Source organism: Pelobates fuscus, chromosome 5, assembly GCF_036172605.1.
Source record: "Pelobates fuscus isolate aPelFus1 chromosome 5, aPelFus1.pri, whole genome shotgun sequence".
NCBI classification, from domain to species: Eukaryota; Metazoa; Chordata; class Amphibia; order Anura; family Pelobatidae; genus Pelobates; species Pelobates fuscus.
This window is the reverse complement of record NC_086321.1, coordinates 2,978,002-3,004,966: the sequence shown is the minus strand read 5'-3', so window position 1 is coordinate 3,004,966 and position 26,965 is coordinate 2,978,002. Positions and strand designations below refer to the sequence as shown.

Here is a 26,965-nt window from a genome sequence, read left to right as displayed (position 1 = left end):
CCGCCCAGAAGCCGGCGAGCGCCGCCAATTGACCTCCCAGTAGCTGCGGTTAACTGCAGCTTAATTGACTATACTAGGTGGCCGCGGCTACGCATACTGAACACTGGATGGCAGCAGTCTGCAGTTCACACGTGGCCGGTTCATTCACGGATTTACTGAATGAACTAATTTAACCCAGATAGCTATGCCATGGAGCCTATTCGTGTAATAAAAGACTTTGACTCCATGGCAATTGAACTGTATGTGTGTGGTCTGAGAGCCATTCAGTAATAATGTGCGCTCAGACCTAAGCTATCTGGGGATATGTTGCATGTCTGTATTTTATGTAATAAATGTAACCTTGTGTATTTTATTGTATTTTACTGTCTTTTTACGGCCATGTGCTTAATGGAGTGTAACGGATCCTTCCGTTAATGGACGCTCCCTAGCTTGTGCCGAGGACCAAAAGCACCGCACCGGACACCACAACCACCACAGACTCCGCAACCGCCGCAGCTTGACTGGAGTCTCGCCGTCTTCCTTCCACCCTGGATCGGCTTCTGTCCTCCAGGACCGTGTGGGAAAGACCTCTTCCTTCCACCCCGTATGAACCTCCAGCATCCAGGACTGTGTGGGGAAGAACTCTCCAAGGAGAGCGTAACAGTAACAGCTCTTAAAAGAGCTAAGTGATTCAAGCTCAGGGGAGTACGCAGAGCATAGCAATCCCCAGTGTGATTATAACGACTCCCTCCAATAACGAGACAAGGCTACGTTTTGAGGGATCAAGAAGAACTGAGGACTGGAACACCCAGACTGCTTTTTATTACAAAAAGGTACAAACAGAACACACCCAGGGGGGGGTATAAAACAACCAATCAAGTAACAGTACAACCCACACATCCCCTCCCCTCAGATAAGCAATTAACATAATTATTACATACAGTAAAAATACAGTTTCCACACATACTCTGTAACTTTAAAACCATACATCACATTTGTGATGAAACCAACCTCGCCACTGGGCATTGGAGAAGCCTGTTTGCCCGCCTCCTACCTGCTGACTATGGCCCCTTGAAAATTGGTACGTTTAGAGAACTATATTTGGGCATATTGTATTTTATTGTGCGACTGCTGGCCCTTTAAGCACAGTGAATGGTATTTTATTGTACTGCTGCTGGCCCTTTAAGAACTGTCTGGGGACATATTGAGACTTTGGGTAACAATACCCTTTAAGACTATGGCCCCTGAAAAGTATGAACTTTTATTGTGTGTGTATGGCCCTTTAAGAACCGTCTGGGGACATATTGTGACTTTGCTGAACAATGCCCCTTTAAGACTATGTCCCCAGACCTGTAAAATAACTTGCCCCTGGCTTTCTCCCACTTGGTTCAGTAAATAGGGCTTACTGAACCAAGTACCACACAGGCGGACCACCCAGAAGTTAAAGTGTGCAGGCAATTTACCTCCCAGGCTGTGAGGTTACTGCAGGTCAATTGCACGTGGCGGCGGCCATCTTGGTTTCCTCGAATGCGGTCAGCGGTGTATGCTAAAGATTCTGTGGAACTAAAATCGGCTACACATTTTACCGAACACCGCTGACCCTTACCTTCTTCCATACTGAACTTGCAGCTCCAAAGACTAAGTCCCGTTCGAAATGGGACTTAGTCGTTTTTTCGCATGAAATTGACCGGCCGCACAGCCCAAATCTACGGAACTGTTTTGGGCAGGAAAACGTGCTTGCGGTCGGTCATAAAGGGACCTCCAGCTAACTTTTGATCCGCTGGAGGGATTTGGCTGAATTTTGGAAGGGTGTATGTTTAAAGTGTGCTGATTCTAAATATATGGTTATTGGGATGTACGGTTTTAAAGTTATAGCACATGTATAAAAACTGTATTTTCCCTGGCTGTAATAATTATGTTAACTGGTTATCTGAGGGGAGGGAACTTGTGGGTTGTAACCGTTATGCTATTGGCTGTTTTACCCCGCCCCTGTGGGCGGTCTTTTATGTGTAAGATGGAAATAAAAGCAGACTGGGTGTGCTAGCACCTCAGATCATCTTGTACCTTCATGAAGTTTCGGCTCATGTTTGGGGGATTGGAGAACTACACTCTGGGGATTGCTATAATCACTATACTCCCCAGGGTATTATCGCTGAGCTCTGCTAAGAGTTGTTCCTGTGCCTGCTCTCTGGAATTCGGAGAGGTCCATCTACTGGAAGCTAGACCCTGGTCTTGGGTCCAGAGTGGGTAGCGTGGCGAGACCCCAACCAAGCTGCGGCGGTTCGTGGGAGTCTACAGTGGTTATGGTGTCTGGTGGAGTGCTTGGAGACCTCGGAAAGCACTAGGAGCATCCGTCAGCGGAGGGTACCCGGTCGGGGTGCCAGCGGTTCCGTTACAACATTCACATAAAAATACATATCCACAATCAATCCATTCAGGGGAACAACATATTAAAAAATGGCATGAATCAGACCAGGGGTTCAAAAGTTAGTAAAGTATCTTTTAAAACCCCTGTCAGCATGGCTTTCCAGTTTAGACCGGTTTTACAGAGTCTTCTCTCCTGGAGACACAATGGAGAAGTAATCCAATTACCTCCCAGTACAGAGACAGACTCCATTGAGCACATGGGGAAACAAAGACAGTAAAACACTTTAAAATACATAAAGTCCCCTTTTACACATAACACACAGACATTTCACATATCCCCAGATAGCTGGGATCTGAGCGCACAAAACTACCGAATAGCGAGCAGATCCTATTCACACAGTTCAATTGCCATGCAGCTAAAGTCTTTCCCATAGTCTTTCATTATATGAATAGGCTCCATGGTATGGCTATCTGGGGTATCACCGCTCACACAGGGAAAGTACCGAATGGCCCCACTGTATTTAAAGGGCCAGAATGAGTGACATGCACTCTGTTAGGGCCGAATAATGTTTTTAAAGGGCCAAATCTTCCAGGGCCATAGTCGCAGGGGAGGAGGCAGGCAAGCAGGCCTCTCCAGGACAAAGTGGCGAAGGGCACTTCGTCACATGGAGATTTGCCTCTGTCCTTGGAGATAATTGGATTACTTCTCAATTATCTCCAGGATAGAGAGGAGGGATTGTGATGTCATTGTGGGAGTGTGTATCTGTGTTGTATGTTTTGATTAAATGTTGCACAAAACCCTGTGGGTGGGACTTTGTCTGTAAAATGTGTATATAAGGCCAATAAAGACACAGCTCAGTCTGTTCACTGCTTGACCCTCAACACGGAGCTTTGTCTCGTTCTTGGGGAGATTCACTGTATGCTGTTAGAGACTGATTGCTAGGAGTGTAAGCCGCTTGGGTGCTTTTCCTGTTCAGCTGCTAGCAGCTATTGGTGAAGTTCCAGTTCGGGAGTTTAGAGTGTTACTTTGTATCCTGTTCAGGAGTTTGGGGTTCTGCGGTAGCTGTGCCTGTGTCTCTGGAAGGGGAAGATCTTCTAAACAGCAGTTTAACCCCTTTTATGCCTGGGGGTGCCGTTACAATCCCTTAATAACCTTTTAAATAATTTTTCAGCCACAGACGTTAAGCTCACAGGTCTATAATTTCCAGGCAAGGATTTTGAACCCTTTTTGAATATAGGAACTACATCTGCCTCCCTTCAATCCTCTGAAACACTTCCTGAAAGAAAAGAATCTTGAAAGATTAAAAACAGAGGTTCACTTATTTCTACACTTAGTTCCTTAAGTACACGTGGATGGATACCATCAGGCCCTGGAGCTTTGTTTATATTAACTTTCTTTAGTTGCTGCATCACCTTGTCTTGAGTTAACCAATTACAATTATTCTGCAAGTTTTTAGTAGCAATCATTTGTACTGCTATTGCCATGGGTTCTTCCTTAATATATACGAAGGAGAAATAGTTATTTAAAAAACCCTGCCTTTACCTGGACTTCATTAACTAACACCCCTGTAACGGAATGCAGTATAATAGTCCACGATATCCGTTGGTATCTTCAGGAAATCCACAGTCAGAGTAGAAAGCACGGCAATATCCCCAATCCTCCCAATAACCGGACGAAACACAGTTTGGGAGTCAACTAACTGGCTTTATTCACAGCTGGCATATTTATACAGTTCCCCATGCAAGGGGTTTCCATACAGTAAATCCAGGGGATTTCTCCCATCATGCAATGTGACTTTCCCAGCAGGCATTGCTGCACGAGAAGGATACTCCCACTAAAATGGACGATTAAGTGGATTATCGCCTCGTGCAGCAAAACTGACAATTTACTTTAAAATACATATTTCACACAATATTCGGTACTTTGGAATAACCGAACGTTCGGTAGGTAGCTGGGGTCGAAGCGCATACTTCGTGAGAATACCGCTCTGATCCCAGCTGAATTAACCGAACGCCGCACAGAATACATTTAAACATTGAAGTTGGTTTAAAAGTACCGAATAAGTATGGGGAACATAATGTACCGAACGCGGAACTCCCGAACGCTCTGGAAGTCCAGCGGTGTTCGGATCATTGAGTAGCCGTTTTCAGTTCCAGGCTCTCGACGACCGAACACCGCTGCAGAGACAAAGGATCCAAGATGGCCGACCGCCGCATGGTCGGTAGCCGAACGACGGCCACCTAGGAGAGCCCTTAATTACCGATTGCAACAATGTTGCAATCGGTTAATTGGTGCCACACGACCTGTGAATGTGTGGTCGACCTGGGGAGCCCGCATTCGTACGGCGAACGGCCAGGATAGCCGTGTTTCGTCGTACGAATGCTTTGTATGCTGGCAGCGTACGGCTGCCAGCATGCGAACGGCCATAATACAACACATATACATTTCACGGTACACATTATGCAGTCAGCCTACGGACAACCTGTAATGAATATAGTTCAGAAGTGGCTAGGTTTGCCACAACCCCCATTTCAGTTTTTAGTGTACCTACACTTTCATTTTTGGGGTTGGTTTTGCTCTCTTTAGCTATCATTTTTTCATTTTGAAGTTTCGCAAGTCTAATTGCCTTTTTGCACGCATTATTTGCTTCCTTATATCTTTTATAAGATGCATCTAATTTGTCCGATTTAAATGCTTTAAATGCCCTTTTCTTATTTTTAATCTCTTGTTTTACTTCTCTACTAAGCCACATTGGTTTTAATGTGTTTCTTTTATATTTATTTCCCAATGGTACATACTGAGAAATGTACCTTTCTAATATTTGTTGGAAGATGATCCATTTATCCTCAGTGTTCTTTTCACTAAAGAGTTTATGCCAGTCAATATATTGTAAAGCTTCCCTTAACTTATTAAAATTGGCCTTTTTAAAATTATATGTTTTAGTATACCCCATGTGCTTTTGTTTTTTTGAGTTTATTTCAAAGGACACTATATTGTGATCACTATTTCCCAAGTGCTCACCTACTTGAATGTTGGTCAAAAGATCAACGTTGTTTGTTAAAACCAGGTCCAGACAAGCGTCCATTCTAGTTGGTGCTTGTACAAGTTGTGACATGAAGGTGTCATTTAACAAGTTTAAAAACCTAATTCCCTTTGCTGAGCTACTAGTCCCTCTGTCCCAATTTATGTCCGGGTAATTAAAATCTCCAATAATTAAAGTGTTACCAAGATTTGCAGCTTCCCCAATTTGCTCTAACAGCAGTTCTTCCTCATTAATATTTACATTTGGGGGTTTATAACATATCCCAACCAATAACGTATTTCCCTTTGTTTGCCCCAAGCAGATATCTACCCATAAAGCTTCCACATTTTCCTCGTCACACTCCACATGCCTAAGATTTGACTTTAACTCGTGGTTGACATACAAACATACCCCACCACCCTTCTTGTTTTTCCTATCCCTCCTAAATAACATTTAAGTTAACTGCCTAGTCATGTGTCTCATCCCACCATGTTTCAGTTATGCCTATTATATCATATTGTTTAGTGTATGCTACTGCCTCTAGTTCCCCCATTTTGTTATTTAGGCTCCTTGCATTAGTAAGCATACATTTAATATCATGAGTCACTTGTACTTTTTGTGAATTATCAACATTACATAGCTTCTCTGTTCTGAGCTTGCCCCTCGCCCCGTCTCCACCCCCTTATACTGTGCTAAAGCCCATCTCCTTTCTGTCCTATCTCCATTTTGTAGATTGCTTTGACCCTCCCCCCCTACTACTAGTTTAAAATCTCCTCCAACATTCTAGCCAACCTATTCCCCAGCACTGCAGACCCTCTCCCGTTTAGGTGCAACCCATCACTACTATAAAGGTTGTACCCAATCGCAAAGTCGGCCCAGTGCTCTAAAAACCCAAAACCCTCTTTCCTGCACCAAGACTTCAGCCACACATTGACCTCTGTAATCTCCCGCTGCCTTTCCAGTGTAGCGCGTGGCACAGGTAATCTCAATCTCAGAGAATACCACCTTGGAGGTCATTTTCTTCCTAATTGTTACGGTTGCCTCCAGGCTGGCTGGAAGTTGAACCTTGAAAAGGATGCTCCTAGCACTCACCAAAGGACCATCAGCACCGTAGACACCATAACTACTGTGTAGACACCATAAGTACTGCAGACGCCACGAACCACCGCTGCTTGGCTGGTATCTCGCCGTCTGTTATCCACCCTGGACCTACAACCAGGCTCCAAGGTCCAGTGGTGGATCTCTCTTCCTTCTGCAGAGCGAAGCAGGATCAGGAACAAGAGCTCAGTAGCAAAGGGAGCATGCAGAGCATAGCAATCCCTGAAGTGATTATAGCTGTTCCCTACAAACATGAGTCGAGGCTGCAAGTTAGAGGGACAAGTCATTCTGTTTATTGGCACCAAAAGAACCTTCTTTTATGCAGGATCCCCTTGGATAGGACCACCCACAGGGCGTAACAAAGCAACCAATCATACACGTACATATCAGAAAACACTCCCAGCAATTACACACAAAATCCTCCCCTCTGCCTGTGATATAATTATGTTACACAAGGGATTAACATAATTATCACAGACAGTAAAAATACAGTTTTTACACATACCCTGTAACTTTAAAACCATACATCCATAAAAATGACATATTATTAATCAGCATACTTTAAACATAGACACTCTCAAAAATCATACCAATCCCTCCAGTGGATAAAAAGTTAGGTGGAAGTCCTTTATGACCGACCGCAAGCACATTTTCCTGCCCAAAACAGTTCCATAGATTTGGGCTGTGCGGTCAGTCAATTTCCTGCAGAAAAACGGCTAAGTCCCCTTCGAATGCACGAACGGGTCCGTTCGTGCAAATAGCACCGTGCAACAGGGGGTTCGAATTGTCGAACGTACTTCGACATTAACCGAAACGTCGAAGTGGAGGCGACGGTAAGGGTCAGCAGTGTTCGTGCATTTGCGTAGCCGATTCTAGTTCCATAGTTTCTTTAGCATACACCGCTGACCGCGTTCGACTAAATTAAAATGGCCGCCACCACATGTTCCTTTGTCGAATGGCGCCCACTTCGACGACTTCGACAACTTCGGCACTTTGACTGTATCCGAAGTGCCATATAAAAAGTACCAATCCTTCCCCACAGGAGTTAAAGGGCCATAATGAGTGACATACACTCTGGTATGGCCGAATACTGGTTTTAAAGGGCCCAATCTCCCAGGGCCATAGTCATGCGGGAGGAGGCTGGCAAATAGGCTTCTCCACAATCCAGGGAAGAAGGGCAATTTCTCATTTAAAGGGCCAGTTACAAATAGCAGTTTGTAACACTAATTCCCTGAAATCATTCTTTTGGACCTTCCATCTTTCTCTGACTTTGTTATTGGTACCAACATGAACCATGACTGCTGGGTCATCCCCAGCCCCTCCCAATAATCCATCCACTCTGTCAGCAACATGCCGGACCCGAGCAACCGGGAGACAGCAAACTGTCTGGTTGAGCCGATCAGAGCGGCAAATTTCCCTATCTACTCTCCTAATGATAGAGTCCCCTACCACCACAACCTGTCTAGCCTTCCTTACATTTTGATCCCCACCCGTACTAGAGAGGCTGTTCACTTGGTTGTTAGAACTAGCAGCTTCCTCTAATACAGCTACTCCTGAGCTGATTCTCCCAACATCTTCACTCAAACGGCTAAATCTGCTAGGTTGCACCCACTGTCACCCAGCTACATGCCTGTTCCCCATCTGTCTTATCTCCTCTCTCTCCACTACCTGTCCCCACTAAACTCTGCTCAGTGAGCAGCATACTCCTTTCAAGATTGTCAATCTCCCTCAAAGTTGCGATTTGCTTCTCGAGATCTCCAATCTGAGCTTCCAGAGAAGCCACTCGCACACAACCATCACAGAGGTATGGACCCTGGACGGGTACATCCAGGCATCCATACATGCAACAAGATGTGCATTGAGTTAAACCAGCAATCTTGCTAACACTCATTTCCCCAGATACAGAACAATAAAACAATTACCTTGTTAGCTTAAACCCCTTGTTTGTTTAAACTCCTGGTTTTCTAACTCCTCATTGCTTTCAAGCAATGTGAGCAAGCTCAGTGAGTTAGGGGTGTGCTTATATGGGAATACAAATCCCACACAGGTGGCAATTAATGAACACTCCCCCAATTACTACTTGTCACGTTCCGTTCCTGGCTGCGGATCATTCTGGTAATGGCTTCTGGTATCCAGTACTCCTTTTACTATTCTTGTTTAATATTTCTTGGTTTTTGGTTTTCTATTCTGTGTCTGGTTTTCTTTATGCTGGGATTTCTGGGTTCATTCCTATAGTTCGTCCCTGGATTTCCCAGTCTCCAGGTTTCCTTTAAATGTTTGTTTTATTTGCCACATCCGTTTGTTTCAGTCATTCATTATGTGTTTGAGTTCCTGCAGGCAGCAGCTCAAAGCTTCTGTCCTTTCTTGCAGGTAGTGCTATATATGTGTTCTGAATCTGTGGTTGTTTTAGCATTCATTAGGCAGTGTAGGACCTGCCAGATATGGGGTACATTGGCGTTGTTGGCAGGCTTATGCAATGTATGATCATATAGTGTGACTAAATCCCCATGATTTCCATATGTAGTACTTAGTTATTTCTCCTCTTGTTTTGCCTATGTTATCTTGTCGTGTCTTAGTTTGTATATACCTGTCCATGTTCAGTCCAGTCCAGTCATGCCCATGTTTAGTTATGTTCCCTTATGTATTGTCATGTTCTGGGTTTAGCTTCCTATCCTTCTCTGGTTCTGGGTTCTACTAGTTATGTCTTGTTTTCATGTTTGGTGCCTGTTCTAGCTTTGTCTTGTTTCTAGTACTGGATACAATCTTGCTGCAGAGCCTCCCTATTCAGCTCCTGGGAGGTCTGCTTATTTCCATGCTCCTAGTTCCTTGGATCCGCAGAAGCTGAATCAGGGTTCTGGTTGTGGCTGCACAAACGCTGGTGCTCAACACCAGGGGGCGTGCGGTTACCCTGCACCAGACCCTGCTAATTCACCTCCACGCTGAAGACTCCCACTTAACATCAGGCATATTGGGTCCCGGTCCATGCGCCGCCACCTAGACACTGTGTCTGGGTTCCGGGCACCGGACTACCACCCTGACACTACTATCATGTGATTTATGCTTTGATTGTCTGACATGCATTTTGAGATACCTGTTTTTGTGGACTATTTAATAAAGCGTCTTTTTATTTTTAAGGTTGTGCTCCTCATTGAGTAGTATTTATAGCTTTCCCCCACAGACATTAGCCGAGACTGAATGCTGGGAGTGAATTCATTTATTCAGGGCCACACATGGCCTTTTTAATGAAATGGCCCCCTGCAAGGGTTTTCCGACACAACATTACAGGGTCATCCCTCCCATGATCCTCTGTGTCAGAGAAAATTCAATTCCCTCTCAGGTACACCCCAAAACAACCATGTACCACCTCAAGTCTTATATCCCTGGGTAGCCTGGATCTGTGCGCACAGTATATTCAAAAAGCGCACAGATCCCACTCAGACAGCCGAAATGCCACCGGGGTAAGGTTTTGACTGACCGCACACGAGGCTCCTGCCCAAAAAAGTTCCATAGAATCAGTGGTAGCGGTCGGTCTCTTTCAGGAGTACGAAAATACGCAAAATACCGAACATTTGCTTGAGCCGGTTGGCAGATAGTGTTCACCTCATTCGTGGAAATGATTCCACCGAACAGTGTTCTCCCAGGATGTATAGGAACGAATGCAGGTGGGGATAGAAGTTCAGCGGTGTTCGCAAGGTTGAGTGTCCAATTTTAGTTCCATACACTCGACAACAAAACACCGCTGCCTGCGTTCGCGGGAACAAGATAGCCGCCACCACATGTTCGTACATAAAAACGGTGGCCACCCAGCCGACCGTTTAGAACACTGATGTAAACCTTATTGAGGTGTGAACAGGGTGAACGAGGTTAACGTGCATACGGGTGGTCTGGGTACTTAATGGTTTTGTTCGGTTACTGAACAAAACGGGTCAAAGGCATTTTTAACGAGCAAACAAGAAATTAAAAGAGAAACTGTATTCCAGTGACAGGGTGGTCTGTCACAGCAGAGTCAAGAGAGAACGACAGTATAGACAGTCAGAGCCTTGAAACATGTCCTGCTCATGCAAGCACCCAGCACACAAATCCCTCTCTATTTACACATAACAATAAGTGGAGTCTGAGTTGTCACAAGAGCTACTTTAGGGGAGGTCAAGGAGACATCTGACAATACCTAGGGCTTAGGTTAGGAAACCTCTTTTTGGAAACTGGGACTAAGCCACGGAATGCCTGGAACACCTCAATGGATCCAAGAATAGCCGTAACTTGGTAAAACTTTAATTGGCTGTAACTTGGGTGTGAATTCTCCCATCAGGAAGTGATTTGGACAGCTTTCCAGGGATATATAATGTGTGGGGGTACAGTCCAGGGAAAGGGGGTTCTGGTGTAATTATTGTGTGCTGTGCTTCTAGGACTGTGAGGTCATAGCAAGGAGCCTATTGTGTTAGCTGGGGATAATGTGCTTAGGCAGACAGAATACCAATTGAATACCTCTATCAAGTCCACTTCTTTGCTTCCACAGGGGTCTCTGGAGTTCTTCAGACCCAGTCGCTGAAGCTTAACTGGGGTGTTTCAGGAACTCTTCTACCAGACCAGGCTGCAGATCTCATCTGCCTTTACCCATTCAGCTCCTTTCTCAGGCAAGTATCCACATCTCTACATAATGTGTTTTTTCAAAAGCACTTGTGGCTCTAAAGGCAAGCTCGCTTTTTGACTTGTCCGGGGCTGCAGGAACCAAGCAGCCAACAGGTACAACAACTCTGGGATCCCTAAACAAATCCACACAGGACACAGTTCCAAAAGGAACTAAGATATTCAGCCTTAATTTACACGGGACTAGTTCACATGCACATTAAACTTTCTGTGACAACTCAATATAATACAAATACCCAAAGCATATTAGAAAACATACAGGAACTTATAATAACATAATAAAATGTTATAAACGGGTGGGGAAGACAATAATTAATGCAAAATATCTCTCCTCCTTACAGAATTCAGAATATGCAAATCTACCTGAATATGTAAATTAACTAGCCTTGCTATTCAGCTAGTTCATATATCCGTGGCTACCAACAGATGGCGCTGCACAGGCTCCACAGCAATATCCACCTAGTTGGTAGAAAGCACCAGCAGACAGGAGAGCACACACACAAAAAAAACATTTAACAAATACATTATACAAATGCTGCACCTATAATGGTGTGTCAGGGTAAATCCTAGTCCATCCAGATGTGGCCACTCCATAAGTGCCCAAAAGGGATTTGAACCTGAGTCCTTTGCTGTCCTGGGCTTGCTATCTACCTTTGAACCACAGCAGTTCCAATTCTTATGAGCTGTTCTAGCCCTATTATTCCTGGGGAATTCTGGCTATGTCTGCAGCACTGGGGGCTGGACATATTCTATGGTCATCGCTGTGCTTCACCTGATACTGATCATTCATCTGCTGGGTATATAAACTGCCCCTCCCTAAGAACATTATTAAGTCTTTGATCCTGGTGTATGTGGTCAGTTCCTGTTTTCTAGTCTCCTGAACTTGTATTCCATATTGACCCCGGCTTCTGACTTCGGCTACACTTCGTTTATCCTGATCTCTGGCATCCCTTGACTTCGGCTATCCCTTGACTATCCTGCTGTTTATGTCCTTGTCGGTACTGCATTGGAATCACCTTTCCTGCACAGCCCCCATGCATAGATTCACAGTCCATGTGGCTTCTTACCTGGTCACCTTGGATTGTGTCTATCTGCAAGGGTGAGCAAACATAACTGCACTACAGTTACACTACTATCTCAGGTAAGATCCTGACACAGGGTGACGTAATCTGGAAACCTACATAAAGTGTCCGTCTTATGCTCCCAGTGATAGTTACAGACCACTTGCTGTGAGAGGCAGCATTCCTGTGAATAAGTAGCTCTGCAATAAAATCAGTCTAGCTCCCAGCAGTCAGACTCATCTAATGTGTGAGGAAAATGCTATAGTCTCTGCTTTAAGGAGAGAGTCTCCTGAGCTATAATCACTGCAGCCTGGTCCAGTGGAAGATGTCCTCAGAGACCCCAGTCAGGCTTTGGTGACTGGGTCTGAAGTGCCCCAGGGTCCCTAATATTAGTAATAAAGCTGACCTGACAGAGGTACTCAGTTGGAGTACGGGATCGCCATCACATGGAGGGTATGAATGAGAGTAGTTGAACTGGGACATATGACCAAGGGCATGTGAAGTTATAGAACATGGCTGAGGGCATGTGAAGTGGTGGAACATGACTGAGGACAAACCCGAAGTAGCTACACATGATGTTTCAGGCATAACATACTCACACTATACTTACACCAGCAAAACTCACCAGAGAATAGTTCAAGTCAACCTCAAACTCCTGTTTGGCTCTCTGAATCAGCTTCCTCTGAAACTCTACGTACTCTGGATTCTCAGGTTCATGGTAGGAGATTACAAGTACTGTCTGCAGAGAAAACAAGGATCACGAGGACACGAATAAGTATAGGAGGCAAAAACTGAGAATAGTCATGATAATAAAAGAGCAGTTTAGGAAGGATATATAGTGAATGAATAGGCAGGTAGTGTGACTTTGCAAATCCCACAGACCTGAATAGGTAGAAGAACCAGACAGGAGACAGTGACTGATTGGATGGAGGAACCCTGGAGACAGTGACTGAATGGATGGAGTTACCAAGAGGCAGTGACTGGATGGAGGAACCACGGAAACAGGAGACCATGACTGAATGGATGAAGGAACCAAGAGACAGCAGACAGTGACTGGATGGAGGAACTAAGGAGTCAGTGACTGATTGGATGAAGGAACTACGGACAGGAGACAGTGACTGATTGGATGGAGGAACCCTGGAGACAGTGACTGAATGGATGGAGTTACCAAGAGGCAGTGACTGGATGGAGGATCCATGGAAACAGGAGACCATGACTGAATGGATGAAGGAACCAAGAGACAGCAGACAGTGACTGGATGGAGGAACTAAGGAGTCAGTGACTGATTGGATGGAGGAACCGAGGACAAGATACAGTGACTAAATGCATGGAAGAACCAAGAAGACCAGAGACAGTGACTGAATGGATGGAGGAACCCTGGAGACAGTGACTGAATGGATGGAGGAACCCTGGAGACAGTGACTGAATGGATGGAGGAACCCTGGAGACAGTGACTGAATGGATGGAGGAACCCTGGAGACAGTGACTGAATGGATGGAGGAACACTGGAGACAGTGACTGAATGGATGGAGGAACCCTGGAGACAGTGACTGAATGGATGGAGGAACCCTGGAGACAGTGACTGAATGGATGGAGGAACCCTGGAGACAGTGACTGAATGGATGGAGGAACCCTGGAGACAGTGACTGAATGGATGGAGGAACCCTGGAGACAGTGACTGAATGGATGGAGGAACCCTGGAGACAGTGACTGAATGGGTGGAGGAACCCTGGAGACAGTGACTGAATGGATGGAGGAACCCTGGAGACAGTGACTGAATGGATGGAGGAACCCTGGAGACAGTGACTGAATGGATGGAGGAACCCTGGAGACAGTGACTGAATGGATGGAGGAACCCTGGAGACAGTGACTGAATGGATGGAGGAACCCTGGAGACAGTGACTGAATGGGTGGAGGAACCCTGGAGACAGTGACTGAATGGATGGAGGAACCCTGGAGACAGTGACTGAATGGATGGGGGAACCAGGAACTTCGGTAAATAACCCTGAGTGAAGGGAACAGGGCATGTTTAACATAGGGGCTGATTTACAAAACAAACATTGTTTCACTACTCTTCACATGCTCTTGCTTTCTGCAGAGGGAATTCTGTATGGGAGGGATGTAGAGGAACAAAACGGGACTGGCTGACAATGAAATTAGTTAAGGTAAAGCTGACTGTGCGCACTATGCAAATGCTCTTGCTGTTTCAGTCTCTCTAACACTGTGGTATGCCCCATTAATTCTACACTCACTACATCCACCTTTTCTCTCTCCCAGACTGAATACAAGGAGCTTCTGCCTGCTAGTTAGAAGGTAAGGAGAGGAGTGGACATGTGAATAATATGGGATAGTCCTTAAAGTGTAGAACAAGCATATCATTAGACCATTAGGTGACCGGCCTGCAGGTAGCCCGACATGCATTCACACCAGGCTGACCTTTCAAATATTATAGGTAGCCCCGACACTTTGCTGGCGTCCCTTCCTCTCCGTCCCACTGACTGTTCCTGAAATTAGTCCCATCATAGCTGTCAGCACCAGACCCAATGGACTCTTACTCCGGCCCTGGAGGAAGCACATTTAACTGGGGTCTTCTCATTCATGAACATTTAACCTTTACTACCAAAAAGGATTTGCCAAAAAATTAGCATTAGCATACGGTAGAATAGTGATTTCTATACAGAAAAACATAAAACTTTGTATTTATTTGCTCATCCTTTATGTAAATATTGGGGGAATAAAAACCTTTTAGACAATATCCCTCATCTGAAATATAAAAGTAAAACATTTTTTTTTTTTTTTTTTGGACTCTCGGAGTGACAAAAATAAACATATATGGTTTTAGTGATTTGTAAGGATGTCATTACTAGCAATTCTAAAACAAACTTTTTTTTTTTTTTTTTTTTTTTTTTTTTATATATATATATATATTATGATTGGATGGATTTCAAGCCATCCAATCACAGTGCTCTGTGTCATTTTACACAGCGTGGGAAAGTTCTTTGGAATTTTCCCACGCTGTGTAAAATGACAAAGAGCACTCTGATTGGCTTAAACCAGCCAATCAGTGTTCTTAGCCTAATTGCAGGGCGTGGCAAGGCTTTATAAGCCTTCCCCCGCCCTGCAGAGCTCAGTCTGCGCGGAGCCCTCATGGGTGAAGATGTATTTATTTATTTTTGCGCTCGTCTGTTTTTTTTTTTTTTTTTTTTTTAATTGCGTCAGTTATTATGTTTTTTTTTTATTTGCCCTTTTTTGGGGCTGAAAAAAGATTTTAGAAGAAAGAAAACATCGAATGGTAAGTTGTTTTTATCTAATTTTTTTTTTTTACAGGTTTTTAGTTAAAGGTCCCCCCTCATTATTTTTAGGGTGAGGGGGGTAGGTAGGGGGATCATTTTTTTTGGGGGGGGGGAGGGGTGACTAGGGTCCCCCCCCTTTGTATTTATGGCCCCCACCCACCGCTCAGGGGTGGGGGCCGGGGGGGACAGTAGGTCCCCCCTTATTGTTATTTTTAGGGCCCCCACCACCGCTCAGGGGTGGGGCCTGGGGGGGAGGACAATAGCCCCCCCCCTATTGGTATTTAGGGCCCCCACCCAGGGGGAGGACAATAGATCCTCCCCCATTTTGTTACTTTAGGGCCCCCACCAGCTCATGGAGGGGGGACCCTTTTTTTCACTGTTTAATAGACATGCCCCTACTCGCGGTATTGCGAGTAGGGGCACAATTTACTAATACTAAGTAATTTTTACTTAGTATTAGTAAATTTGGTCACAAACAAAAAAAAATAAAATAGGGGGCGGACCGAACATCGCATATGTTCGCCAGGAACTATTCGCCTGCGAACCGTTCGGTACATAACTATATGGGTCCTGTGACAGACTGTCTGGCACCATGACTGGGTACCACCGTCAATCGCCGCTTCCTAGTAATCCTTGAGTACCATAAGCACCGCACCTTACACCAGAACAACTGTAAACCCCACAAACCACCGCAGCTTAGTTGGGGTCTCGCTGTCCTCCACCCACTGTGGACCCAAGACCAGGAGATCCAGTGGGGGTAGATGTCTCCTAGTCCAGAAAGTAAAGCAGGCTACTCTTACAAGAGCAATTGTTGTGATCCAAGGGAGTATAGTGATTATAGCAATCCCCAGAGTGAATATAGCTCTCCAATCCCCCAAACATGAGCCTAGACTTTATGAAGGGTAAAACGAATCTGTTTAATGGCAGCCACAACTGGCCTTATATGCAGGTCCCCATGCAAGGGGCACTGCCTCCTGGACATGAGTAGACTACAGTAAAAACATATACACAATTACATTGGCTCTCAGGACCAGGACACTCCCATACAAAATAGGTCAATCCCTCCCCTGTGCCTGGGAGATTTAGTCAGCACTGTACTAAACTCAATTATCTCCAGGCATAGAAAACAAGAATTTTACAAAACCCCATAAATACCTTAAACACACAAAATCCCCACAAAAGTTACATCCCTTGATAGCCCTGATCTGGTTGACCAACATATTCAAAAATCACCCAGACCGGTTCAGGGGTTCAGGAATTTCCTTGAAGTCATAATATGACCGACCGCACGCATGGTCCCATGCCCAAAACAGTTCCAGAGAATCAGGGCTTGCGGTTGTGGCAAAACCAACCTCGCCACTGGGCCCTGGAGAAGCCTGTTTGCTAGCCTCCTACCTGCTGACTATGGCCCCTGGGTTATTTGGGGCATATTGTACTTTATATTGCTGCTACTGGCCCTTTAAAATCAGCGATGGACATATTGGGACTTTTGGGACTACTGTCCCTTTAAGACTGTGGAGCATATTCCAGTATACTGCCTTTAATATTACATATGTATTTATGTGTTCAGTTAACCTGGGATATGTATGCAGCATTCAACTGATTGTTCGGTAGAATCACTCCATTCATTATATTGAGTGAAACTACCGAACAACCAGACCACCCAGGAATAAGTGTGCCTCCAATTACAGTTTGCAACAATGTTGCAAACGGGTAATTGGCAATCAGTGTAATGTATTCTTTGTCCTCTGGGTGGCCGCCATTCGGGAAACAAACACGTGGCGGCGGCCATCTTAAACTACCGAGAGCCCAGTCTCTATTCCCCAGCAACAGGACACTGAATTGGGAGGAGAGGCAGTCGATCTCCCTCCACAAAGACTGAAAGTAGGCATGGGAGAGGAGATTGTTACCTCCTCTCCCCAGCGGCAGAGTGTTCTAATGGGAGAGGAGCTGGTTACCACCTCTCCCCAGCGGCAGCTTAATGTACCAGGGGGAGACTGTAAGCCCCACAACTGTGCAGATGGGACCATGGTCTCTGCACCTACAGCACAGGGTGTAAGGACAGTCAGTCCTGTCCCCCAGCAACAAGGCTGCTTAGCCAAAGGGGAGACAGTCGGTCTCCCCCTCCAACAGCGGAGCTATGTATCCAAAGGGGAGACAGTCGGTCTCCCCCTCTGGCAGCAGAGCGGTGCATCTAAAGGGGAGACAGTCGGTCTCCAGCAGCAGAGCTGTGCATCTAAAGGGGAGACAGTCGGTCTCCAGCAAGGCTCCAACCAGACTACTCCCGGGGTAGTGCTGGCACCAGGGCAGAGTACCGCTGGGCTCTGCCCACTCAGCAACCCACCAAAACAGCCTACCAGTCCCCCACACAGCCATGGTGAGGCACCTGGACCTGGACAAGTTTTTCTCTTACTCAGGTGTAGTAACCATTTATTGTGGGTGGGCTGTACTGCTGTTTCTGTTTTGTGGGTGGGCTGCTGGACTAACAAGGGCACTGACCGGCAAGAGGTCAGGTACCCTGTTAGTCTGTTTGGAAAAGGGGAGAAATGTGGCAAAACCAACCTCGCCACTGGGCCCTGGAGAAGCCTGTTTGCTAGCCTCCTACCTGCTGACTATGGCCCCTGGGTTATTTGGGGCATATTGTACTTTATATTGCTGCTACTGGCCCTTTAAAATCAGCGATGGACATATTGGGACTTTTGGGACTACTGTCTCTTTAAGAGGCAGTATACTGCCTTTAATATTACATATGTATTTATGTGTTGAGTTTAACCTGGGATATGTATGCAGCATTCAACTGATTGTCCGGTAGAATCACTCCATTCATTATATTGAGTGAAACTACCGAACAACCAGACCACCCAGGAATAAGTGTGCCTCCAATTACAGTTTGCACCAATGTTGCAAACGGGTAATTGGCAATCAGTGTAATGTATTCTTTGTCCTCTGGGTGGCCGCCATGCGGGAAACAAACACGTGGCGGCGGCCATCTTAAACTACCGAACAGCGGTGTTTTGCCGTCGAGTGTCTGGAACTAAAATCGGACACTTGACTAGGCAAACACCGCTGAGACCTCCATACTTCCAGAAATTCGTATAGAAACTACCGAATGACCCGCCGTTCGGTAGAAAGAACCCCACAAACAAGGGAATTCATTCAAACCCTCTCCAGGCTCTATAACACAGGCAATTCGTCTGTTTTCATTCCCTTGTTTGTGACCGACCGCAGGGCCAAAATGCATGGAACTGTTTTCGGATACTTTACCCATGCGGTCGGTCAAATCTTTGGAACCTCATATCTCCCGAACTGTTCATCCGAATGACTTGAATTTTGGATATGTTGTCCCCCTGAATAAGGGCTATCCAGCGATGCTGGATTTAAAGGTGTACCCCCTGTTTTTGGGGTACATCCAGAACTTGGCTGGAAAAGGTGTACCGGATAATTGGGTTTAATGTTATCTGAGGGGAGGGGATGTGTGGGCTGAACCATGTATGTGATTGGTTATTTTATGCCTCCCCCTGGGTGTGGCCTGTATGTGGATTATTGTAATAAAAGCCAGGCTGGATGAGCCAGTCCAGAGTTCCTGTTTTACCCTCAAAGTGATGTGTCGTCTCATTATTGGGGGGAAGGATTTATTGCATGCTGTTCCAGTTGACTGCTAGGAGTACAAGCCTATTCGTATGGTTCCTATTCAATGGTCTACAGCATTCATATGCTTGGGAGAATTTAAAAGGTTTCTCGGATTCGGTGATTGTGGTGTCTGCCAGAGTGCTTGGAGTCCTCAGGAAGCACTAGGAGCATCCATTAACGGAGGTACCCAGTCGGGGTGCCAGTGGATCTGTTACATTGGTGGCAAGCGGTGGGACGGCGTCCTAGTGTGAGGTAAAGCAGCTCGGAGACACAGTTCGTTTGGATTACAAAGGGAGGACAACGCTAGTACCCGTACAGCGTCCCTATCCACAAAAGAAGCAACTGCAGCAGAGCAAGCATGGCGCCTGGCTACACTCAGGAGCGGTTGGACAGAGAGATTGCCATACGGCTGGCTTTCTTTGGACCCAACCCCTCTGAGAAATGGTTCCTATTCAATGGTCTACAGCATTCATATGCTTGGGAGAATTTAAAAGGTTTCTCTGATTCGGTGATTGTGGTGTCTGCCAGAGTGCTTGGAGTCCTCAGGAAGCACTAGGAGCATCCATTAACGGAGGTACCAAGTCGGGGTGCCAGGTGATCCGTTACAGCGGTCAATATAGTTCAGTAGTTTAAAAGCTAACAAACTACCGAACATAGTCAATCTTACCCTGAAGCTTGTTCCCCTTGTTCGTGTTCACCGAACAGTGTCTTTCTAAGTTGTGTAGAACCAAACGCAGGTGATCCTGGAAGTCCAGCGGTATTCAGGAGTTTCAGTGTCCGAAAATAGTTACATGACCTCAACGACCAAACACCGCAGCCTGGTTTCATGCGTCCATAGGAATTGCGGCCACCCAGGCTGACACATAGAAAACTGCTGTGGAAAATGCTACAATGTAGCAATTAGACTTAACAAGCTTCAGGGTGGTATCCGGTTCGTGTGGCTGTTCGGTACCCGAACCAAATATAAAATCACACGAACAAAGTCTGTTCACATAGTTTTTTTTTTTTAAGGGCCCATAGTCTTTTGGTAAGAAGCTGGCCAGCAGACCCCACCAAGAACACGTGACGAGGCTCAGTTTGTCACAGGCCCTTTAAAAACGTATGTGATTTATGTACTTTTGTGTGGCGGGACCGCTGCCTAACTGTGAATTGCCTTGAAATCCCTTTTTCTATGTGTGGATGTGCCCTCCTAGAATGTGTGTCCTTCCCCACCCCCCGCCCCCCTTTTTAATTTTTACCATAAATCCTGCAAAATACCTTTTGACCACCCGGGGGCGCTCCAGCTAACGAGGTGTGAAGACCACACGTGTCAACCACGCGGCACGTGCTTCCCCTGGGTGGCCGCCGCCGGTTCGTATCACCGGGGGAGCATTCGGCTCCTGAACCGGCTTGCGCGTACTGTCTTCGATCCCTGTGTCGGGGATCAGCCAACCTGCTCGTAACGGAGCTATAATCAATCTTTGCACTCAAACCAGTGAGCTATGAGGCCAGGCTCATGGCTGCCCAAGCGAACGCTCTCTCCGGTGGATACCTAAGTGTGGGCATCCACAGGAGAGAGGGACGCGCGCCAGTGGGGAATCCCTGGAGCAGTGAGTCAGTTTTGTGTTGGATAGAGACCCCCTGCGGGTGTCTGTGCATAAAAAGCAGTTTGTTTAAATAAAGATTGTCAAAAGTTTTATCCTGGAACTGTGTGCTGTCCAGTTACTGGGAAAATGGGTCTGACCTATGACAAAATATACAGCACCAATCTGTGTACAGTTCAATTATTAAATGTGGCGAAACCGACCTCGCCACGTGTCCTTGGAGGGGGCTGATTGCCCGCCTCTTGCCTTTGGACTATGGACCAGACTTTATGGGAATGTGATACCCCAGATAGCTATACCATGGAGCCTATTCATATAATGAAAGACTATGGGAAAGACTTTAGCTCCATGGCAATTGTACTGTGTGAGTAGGATCTGCGCGCTATTCGGTAGTTTTGTGCGTGCAGATCCCAGCTATCTGGGGATAGGTGAAATGTCTGTGTGTTATGTGTAAATGTGACTTTATGTATTTTAAAGTGTTTTATGTTGTTTTGCAACCATGTGGTTAATGGAGTCTGCCTTTAGTCCTGGGTAATTGGATTACTTCTCCAATTAACTCCAGGGCAGAAGGGAGGAAACCAGGGTGCATTGTGGGGATGTTTTTCTGCCAGCCAGAAAGGAACAAAAGATACTTTTAGTAACTTTTGAACCCCTGGTCGGATTCATGCCATTTTTTAATATGTTGTTCCCCCGAATGGATTGATTGTGGATATGTATTTTTATGTGAATGTGATGTATGGTTTTAAAGTTATGAAAGTTGTGTAAAAGTATATTTTACACTGTATGCATAATGGGATTATGTGTCACACTAAGGGGAGGGGATGTGTGGGAGGTAACATCTATGTCATTGGTTCTTTTATGCCTCCCCCTGGGTGTGGCCTGTATGTGTGAGTTGGAAATAAAAGCCAGGCTGGATGAGCCAGTCGAGAGTTCCTGTTTTACCCTCAAAGTGATGTGTCGTCTCATTATTGGGGGAAGGATTTATTGCATGCTGTTCCAGTTGACTGCTAGGAGTACAAGCCTATTCGTATGGTTCCTATTCAATGGTCTACAGCATTCATATGCTTGGGAGAATTTAAAAGGTTTCTCGGATTCGGTGATTGTGGTGTCTGCCAGAGTGCTTGGAGTCCTCAGGAAGCACTAGGAGCATCCATTAACGGAGGTACCAAGTCGGGGTGCCAGGCGATCCGTTACATTAAACACACCCACAGTAACAGTGTAACCCCCCCTCTCTATCCTGGAGATAATTAACTTAAGTGGTTGGATAGAACCTAATTATCTCCAGGTAGAGAAAAACATGTCCTTTTTACATTTTGACAAAACTGTATTAAAATCCATAACTCATATTTTGCTGAACGCAGTCTCCATGTTCCACATACCCCCAGATAGCTTGGATCTGAGTGCACAATATAGACGAATAGCGCTCAGATCCCACGAATACAGTTCTCAATATCGTCGATTAAAGTTTTTAGTTCACCGGTTGTTCGGGAAATTGAATCCGAAAAGAGTTCCAAAACTGCAGCTACCTGGGGTCGGTCTAGCTCGCATAGTAGGAAAGTCCCAAACGGTAAAGTGTTCGGGAGTTATTAACCAAATGGACGGGAACGTGGTACGCTTCAGCGGTGTGCGGCTAAATAAGTGTCCGAAAACGGTTCCAGAGGGTCGACGACCATCTACCGCTGAGCGTTCGACAATTTTAAAAGGGCGACCACCACGTATTCGGCAAACTAACGCGGGCCACCAAGCCTTTCATCAATTACCTTGCGGTTAACCGCAAGGTCTGGTTGGTAAATGAGCGGCACATGACCCTGGTGGGAGGTCGGGTGGTTCGGGAGTTTGTTCAGCTCTTTTACAAATACACGAAATAGCCAAACACATGAATATTTAGACAAAATGCTGTTTCCTTGAGTCTGTCCAAACAGGGATTTCGTTACTGTAACGGACCGTTTTGCACACAGGAGGTTAAAAACTGTTTAGGCGATATTCCCCTTTTCAGATGCACAGGCAGCTACTGCAATCACCAATCTCCCGAATTGCAAACACATGAATTCACCAATCTCCCCTTTGCAAACTACACAAATTCACCAATCTCCCGACCTGGAATCAGGGGAATGCTCCAAACTCCCGAACAGGAAACACACGAATGCTGTAAACAGCCTAACAGGAAAAACCATACGAACAGGTTACACTTCTGGCAGTCGCACTGTAACAGCATACAATCCAATTCCCCCCAAGAACGAGACGACACTTCGTTTGAAGGTCAAGCAGAACTGATTTACTGGGATTACCTGCCTGGCTTTTATGCAGGTCTTCCACCTGGTGGACACTCCCCTAGGGGACCAGATTGAAGACAGGGAAACATATTGGACATTGACCAATCACAAGCTTACAATCCCACAATGCATCACAATCCCTCCTCTCTGTCCTGGAGATAATTGGGAAGTAATCTAATTATCTCCAAGGACAGAGGCAAAACTTCATTAACCACATGGCAGACAAAGGACAATAAAAGACATAAAAATACATACTGTTACATTTATCACAAAGAACATACACATTCAACATATCCCCAGTTAGCTTAGATCTGAGCGCACTTTATTACCGGATGACGCTCAGATCACATAGTTACATAGTTACATAGCTGAAAAGAGACTTGCGTCCATCAAGTTCAGCCTTCCTCACATATGTCTTTTGCTGTTGACCCAAAAGAAGGCAAAAAAAAAACCCAGTTTGAAGCACTTCCAATTTTGCAACAAGCTAGGAAAAAAATTCCTTCTTGACCCCAGAATGGCAGTCAGATTTATCCTTGGATCAAGCGGTTATTACCCTACATTGAAAGATTATATCCTTGAATATTCTGTTTTTGCAAGTATGCATCTAGTAGCTGTTTGAACATCTGTATGGACTCTGATGAAACCACTTCTTCAGGCAGAGAATTCCACATCCTGATTGTTCTTACAGTAAAAAAACCTTTCCTTTGCCTTAGACATACATACAGTTCAATCGCCATGGAGCCAAAGTCTTTCATACAGTCTTTCAGTATACGGCTGGGCTCCATGGCATAGCTATCTGGGGTAGCATGGCTTTAACAGTCCGCAGAAATGCATGAACCAGCCTTTGTGCAGGGGAAAAGAACAGTGTTAAACATGGGGCCATAGTCCAGTGGCAGGAGGCGGGCGACCAGGTTCCTCCAGTGGCCAGTGGCGAGGTTGGTTCCGCCACAGTTACAACATTTTAACTTTTTAAACATTTTAAAGATTGTTTTCAGTGACCAAAAGAGCCCTGAGACACAATGCCATCCATTAAACTGAAAAACAAAATATTTAATCTTTGTGACACTTAAATAGAATTTTCATAATAATTTTGAACAGGGTGTAGGGCTGTCTGTCTGGACAACCCGTCAGCATTGCCATTCTGCTTACCGGGCCTGTACTGAATAGTAAAGTCATATGGTTGTAGGGCCAGACTCCATCATAGCAGCCTGGCATTGTCCCCTGCGACCCAGTTAAGCCATACCAACGGGTTGTGATCCATGAGCAGGGTTATTGCTGTCCATACAGATAGGGCTGCAGCTTTTTGAGTGCCCACATCTCTGCCAGGCACTCCTTCTCAATGGCTGCGTAGCTTACCTCCCTGGGCAGCAGCTTCCTGCTGAGATAAGCCACAGGGTGTTCTCCGCCATCATCCCCAACCTTGCTCAGCACCGCTCCTAACCCAAACATGGAGGCATCTGTGTGAACAAGAAAATGTTTCCTGGGATTAGGGGCAGCCAGGACAGGGGCATTTGTCAGGGCGTCCTTAAGGGCTTGGAATGCTTGCTCACACTCTGGGGTCCAGCGCACCTGTCTGGGCAAGGACTTCTTGGTCAGGTCGGTGAGGGGTTTAGCTATTGCACGAACTTCCTATAATAGCCGGCAGTCCATAGGAAAGCCAGTACCTGGTTCTTAGTGAGGGGACGGGGCCAGCTAGCTACTGCCTCCACTTTGAAATGTTCTGGCTTCTGTGTCCCACAACCCACCCGGTGTGCTAGGTATTGTACCTCTGCCATCCCTAGGGTACACTGTGGCGGAACCAGCCTTGACACTGGGCATTGGAGAAGACTGATTGCCAGCCTCCTGCCCTGTGACTATGGACCCTCTCATCAGCCCATGCTAGACTTGAACCCCATGGCGATTTGACTGTTTGTGGGATCCGAGCGCTGTTTGGATATATTGAGCGCTCAGATCCAAGCCATCTGGGGATAGGTTGAATGTGGGGGTTCTGTTCAGTATGATAGGAATTGTGTATTTTTGCTTTTGTTGTGAATAGAGACAGTTGGCTTACCACACCCAGTTAAGCCAATTATCTCCAGGATAGAGGACTATGTGGAACTGGTTTTGGCTGGAAAGCCATGCTTCAGTGATCACAAATGACTTTGACATAACTTTTAAACCAATGGAAGGAATTGTCTGATTTTTGAGTATGTTTGTATTTGGAGTATGCTGATTGTGAAAATGTAAGTTATGCGAATGTGATGTATATTTTTATTGCCCAATAAATCCTCGGTCACACAGCACGCCCTGTATTACCCAATAAATCCTCGGTCACACAGCACGCCCTGTATTACCCAATAAATCCTCGGTCACACAGCGCGCCCTGTATTACACAATACATCCTTGGTCACACAGCGCGCCCTGTATTACACAATACATCCTTGGTCACACAGCGCGCCCTGTATTGCACAATAAATCCTCGGTCACACAGCGCGCCCTGTATTACACAATAAATCCTCGGTCACACAGCGCGCCCTGTATTACACAATAAATCCTCGGTCACACAGCGCGCCGTGTATTACACAATAAATCCTCGGTCACACAGCGCGCCCTGTATTACACAATAAATCCTCGGTCACACAGAGCGCCCTGTATTACACAATAAATCCTCGGTCACACAGCGCGCCCTGTATTACACAATAAATCCTCGGTCACACAGCGCGCCGTGTATTACACAATAAATCCTCGGTCACACAGCGCGCCCTGTATTACACAATAAATCCTCGGTCACACAGCGCGCCGTGTATTACACAATAAATCCTCGGTCACACAGCGCGCCGTGTATTACACAATAAATCCTCGGTCACACAGCGCGCCGTGTATTACACAATAAATCCTCGGTCACACAGCGCGCCGTGTATTACACAATAAATCCTCTGCCACACAGCGCGCCCTGTATTACACAATAAATCCTCGATCACACAGCGCGCCCTGTATTACACAATAAATCCTCGGTCACACAGCGCGCCCTGTATTACACAATAAATCCTCGGTCACACAGCGCGCCCTGTATTACACAATAAACCCTGTCACACAGCGCGCCGTGTATTACACAATAAATCCTCTGCCACACAGCGCGCCCTGTATTACACAATAAATCCTGTCACACAGCGCGCCCTGTATTACACAATAAATCCTGTCACACAGCGAGCCCTGTATTACACAATAAATCCTCGGTCACACAGCGTGCCCTGTATTACACAATAAATCCTCGGTCACACAGCGTGCCCTGTATTACACAATAAATCCTGTCACACAGCGCGCCCTGTATTACACAATAAATCCTCGGTCACACAGCGCGCCCTGTATTACACAATAAATCCTTGGCCACACAGTGAGCCCTGTATTACACAATAAATCCTCGGTCACACAGCACGCCCTGTATTACACAATAAATCCTGTCACACAGCACGCCCTGTATTACACAATAAATCCTCGGTCACACAGCGAGCCCTGTATTACACAATAAATCCTGTCACACAGTGTGGCGAAACCAGCTTCGCCACTGTGAACTGGAGAGGCCTGGTTGCTAGCCTCCTGCCCTGCGACTACGGCCCTTGGACATATTGCTCTATAAAAACTATATTTGGGCATGTAATGATTTATATTACTGCTACTGGACCTTTAAGGGCCATCCGTGAACTTATTGGGACTTTTGTGATACTGTACCTTTAAGACTGTAGAACACGGTACTTTAACCCTGCTTAATATCCTGTATGTATTTATGTGTTGAGCTACCTGGGATATAGATATGCAGTATTCATCTGACTGTTCGGTAGAATCACTCCATTCATTATATTGAGTGAAACTACCGAACAACCAGACCACCCAGGAATAAGTGTGCCTCCAATTACCGTTTGCAACAATGTTGCAAACAGGTCATTGGCAATCCATGTAATGTATTCTTTGTCCTCTGGGTGGCCGCCATTCGGAAAACAAACACGTGGCGGCGGCCATCTTAAACTACCGAAC

General features: G+C 45.9%; 1 protein-coding gene across 2 annotated transcripts in view; it reads right to left on the bottom strand.

Moving 5' to 3' along the window:
- The window catches only part of NPR2 (natriuretic peptide receptor 2), a 266,856-nt gene that overhangs the window by 193,325 nt on the left and 46,566 nt on the right, over positions 1-26,965 (bottom strand). The window contains exon 3 of one of the 2 annotated variants that reach the window (XM_063453527.1): positions 12,786-12,914. In XM_063453527.1, the coding sequence (XP_063309597.1) occupies positions 12,786-12,914 (129 nt within the window). The remainder of the gene's footprint in view (positions 1-12,785; positions 12,915-26,965) is intronic. The other variant, XM_063453528.1, reaches the window with a different exon arrangement.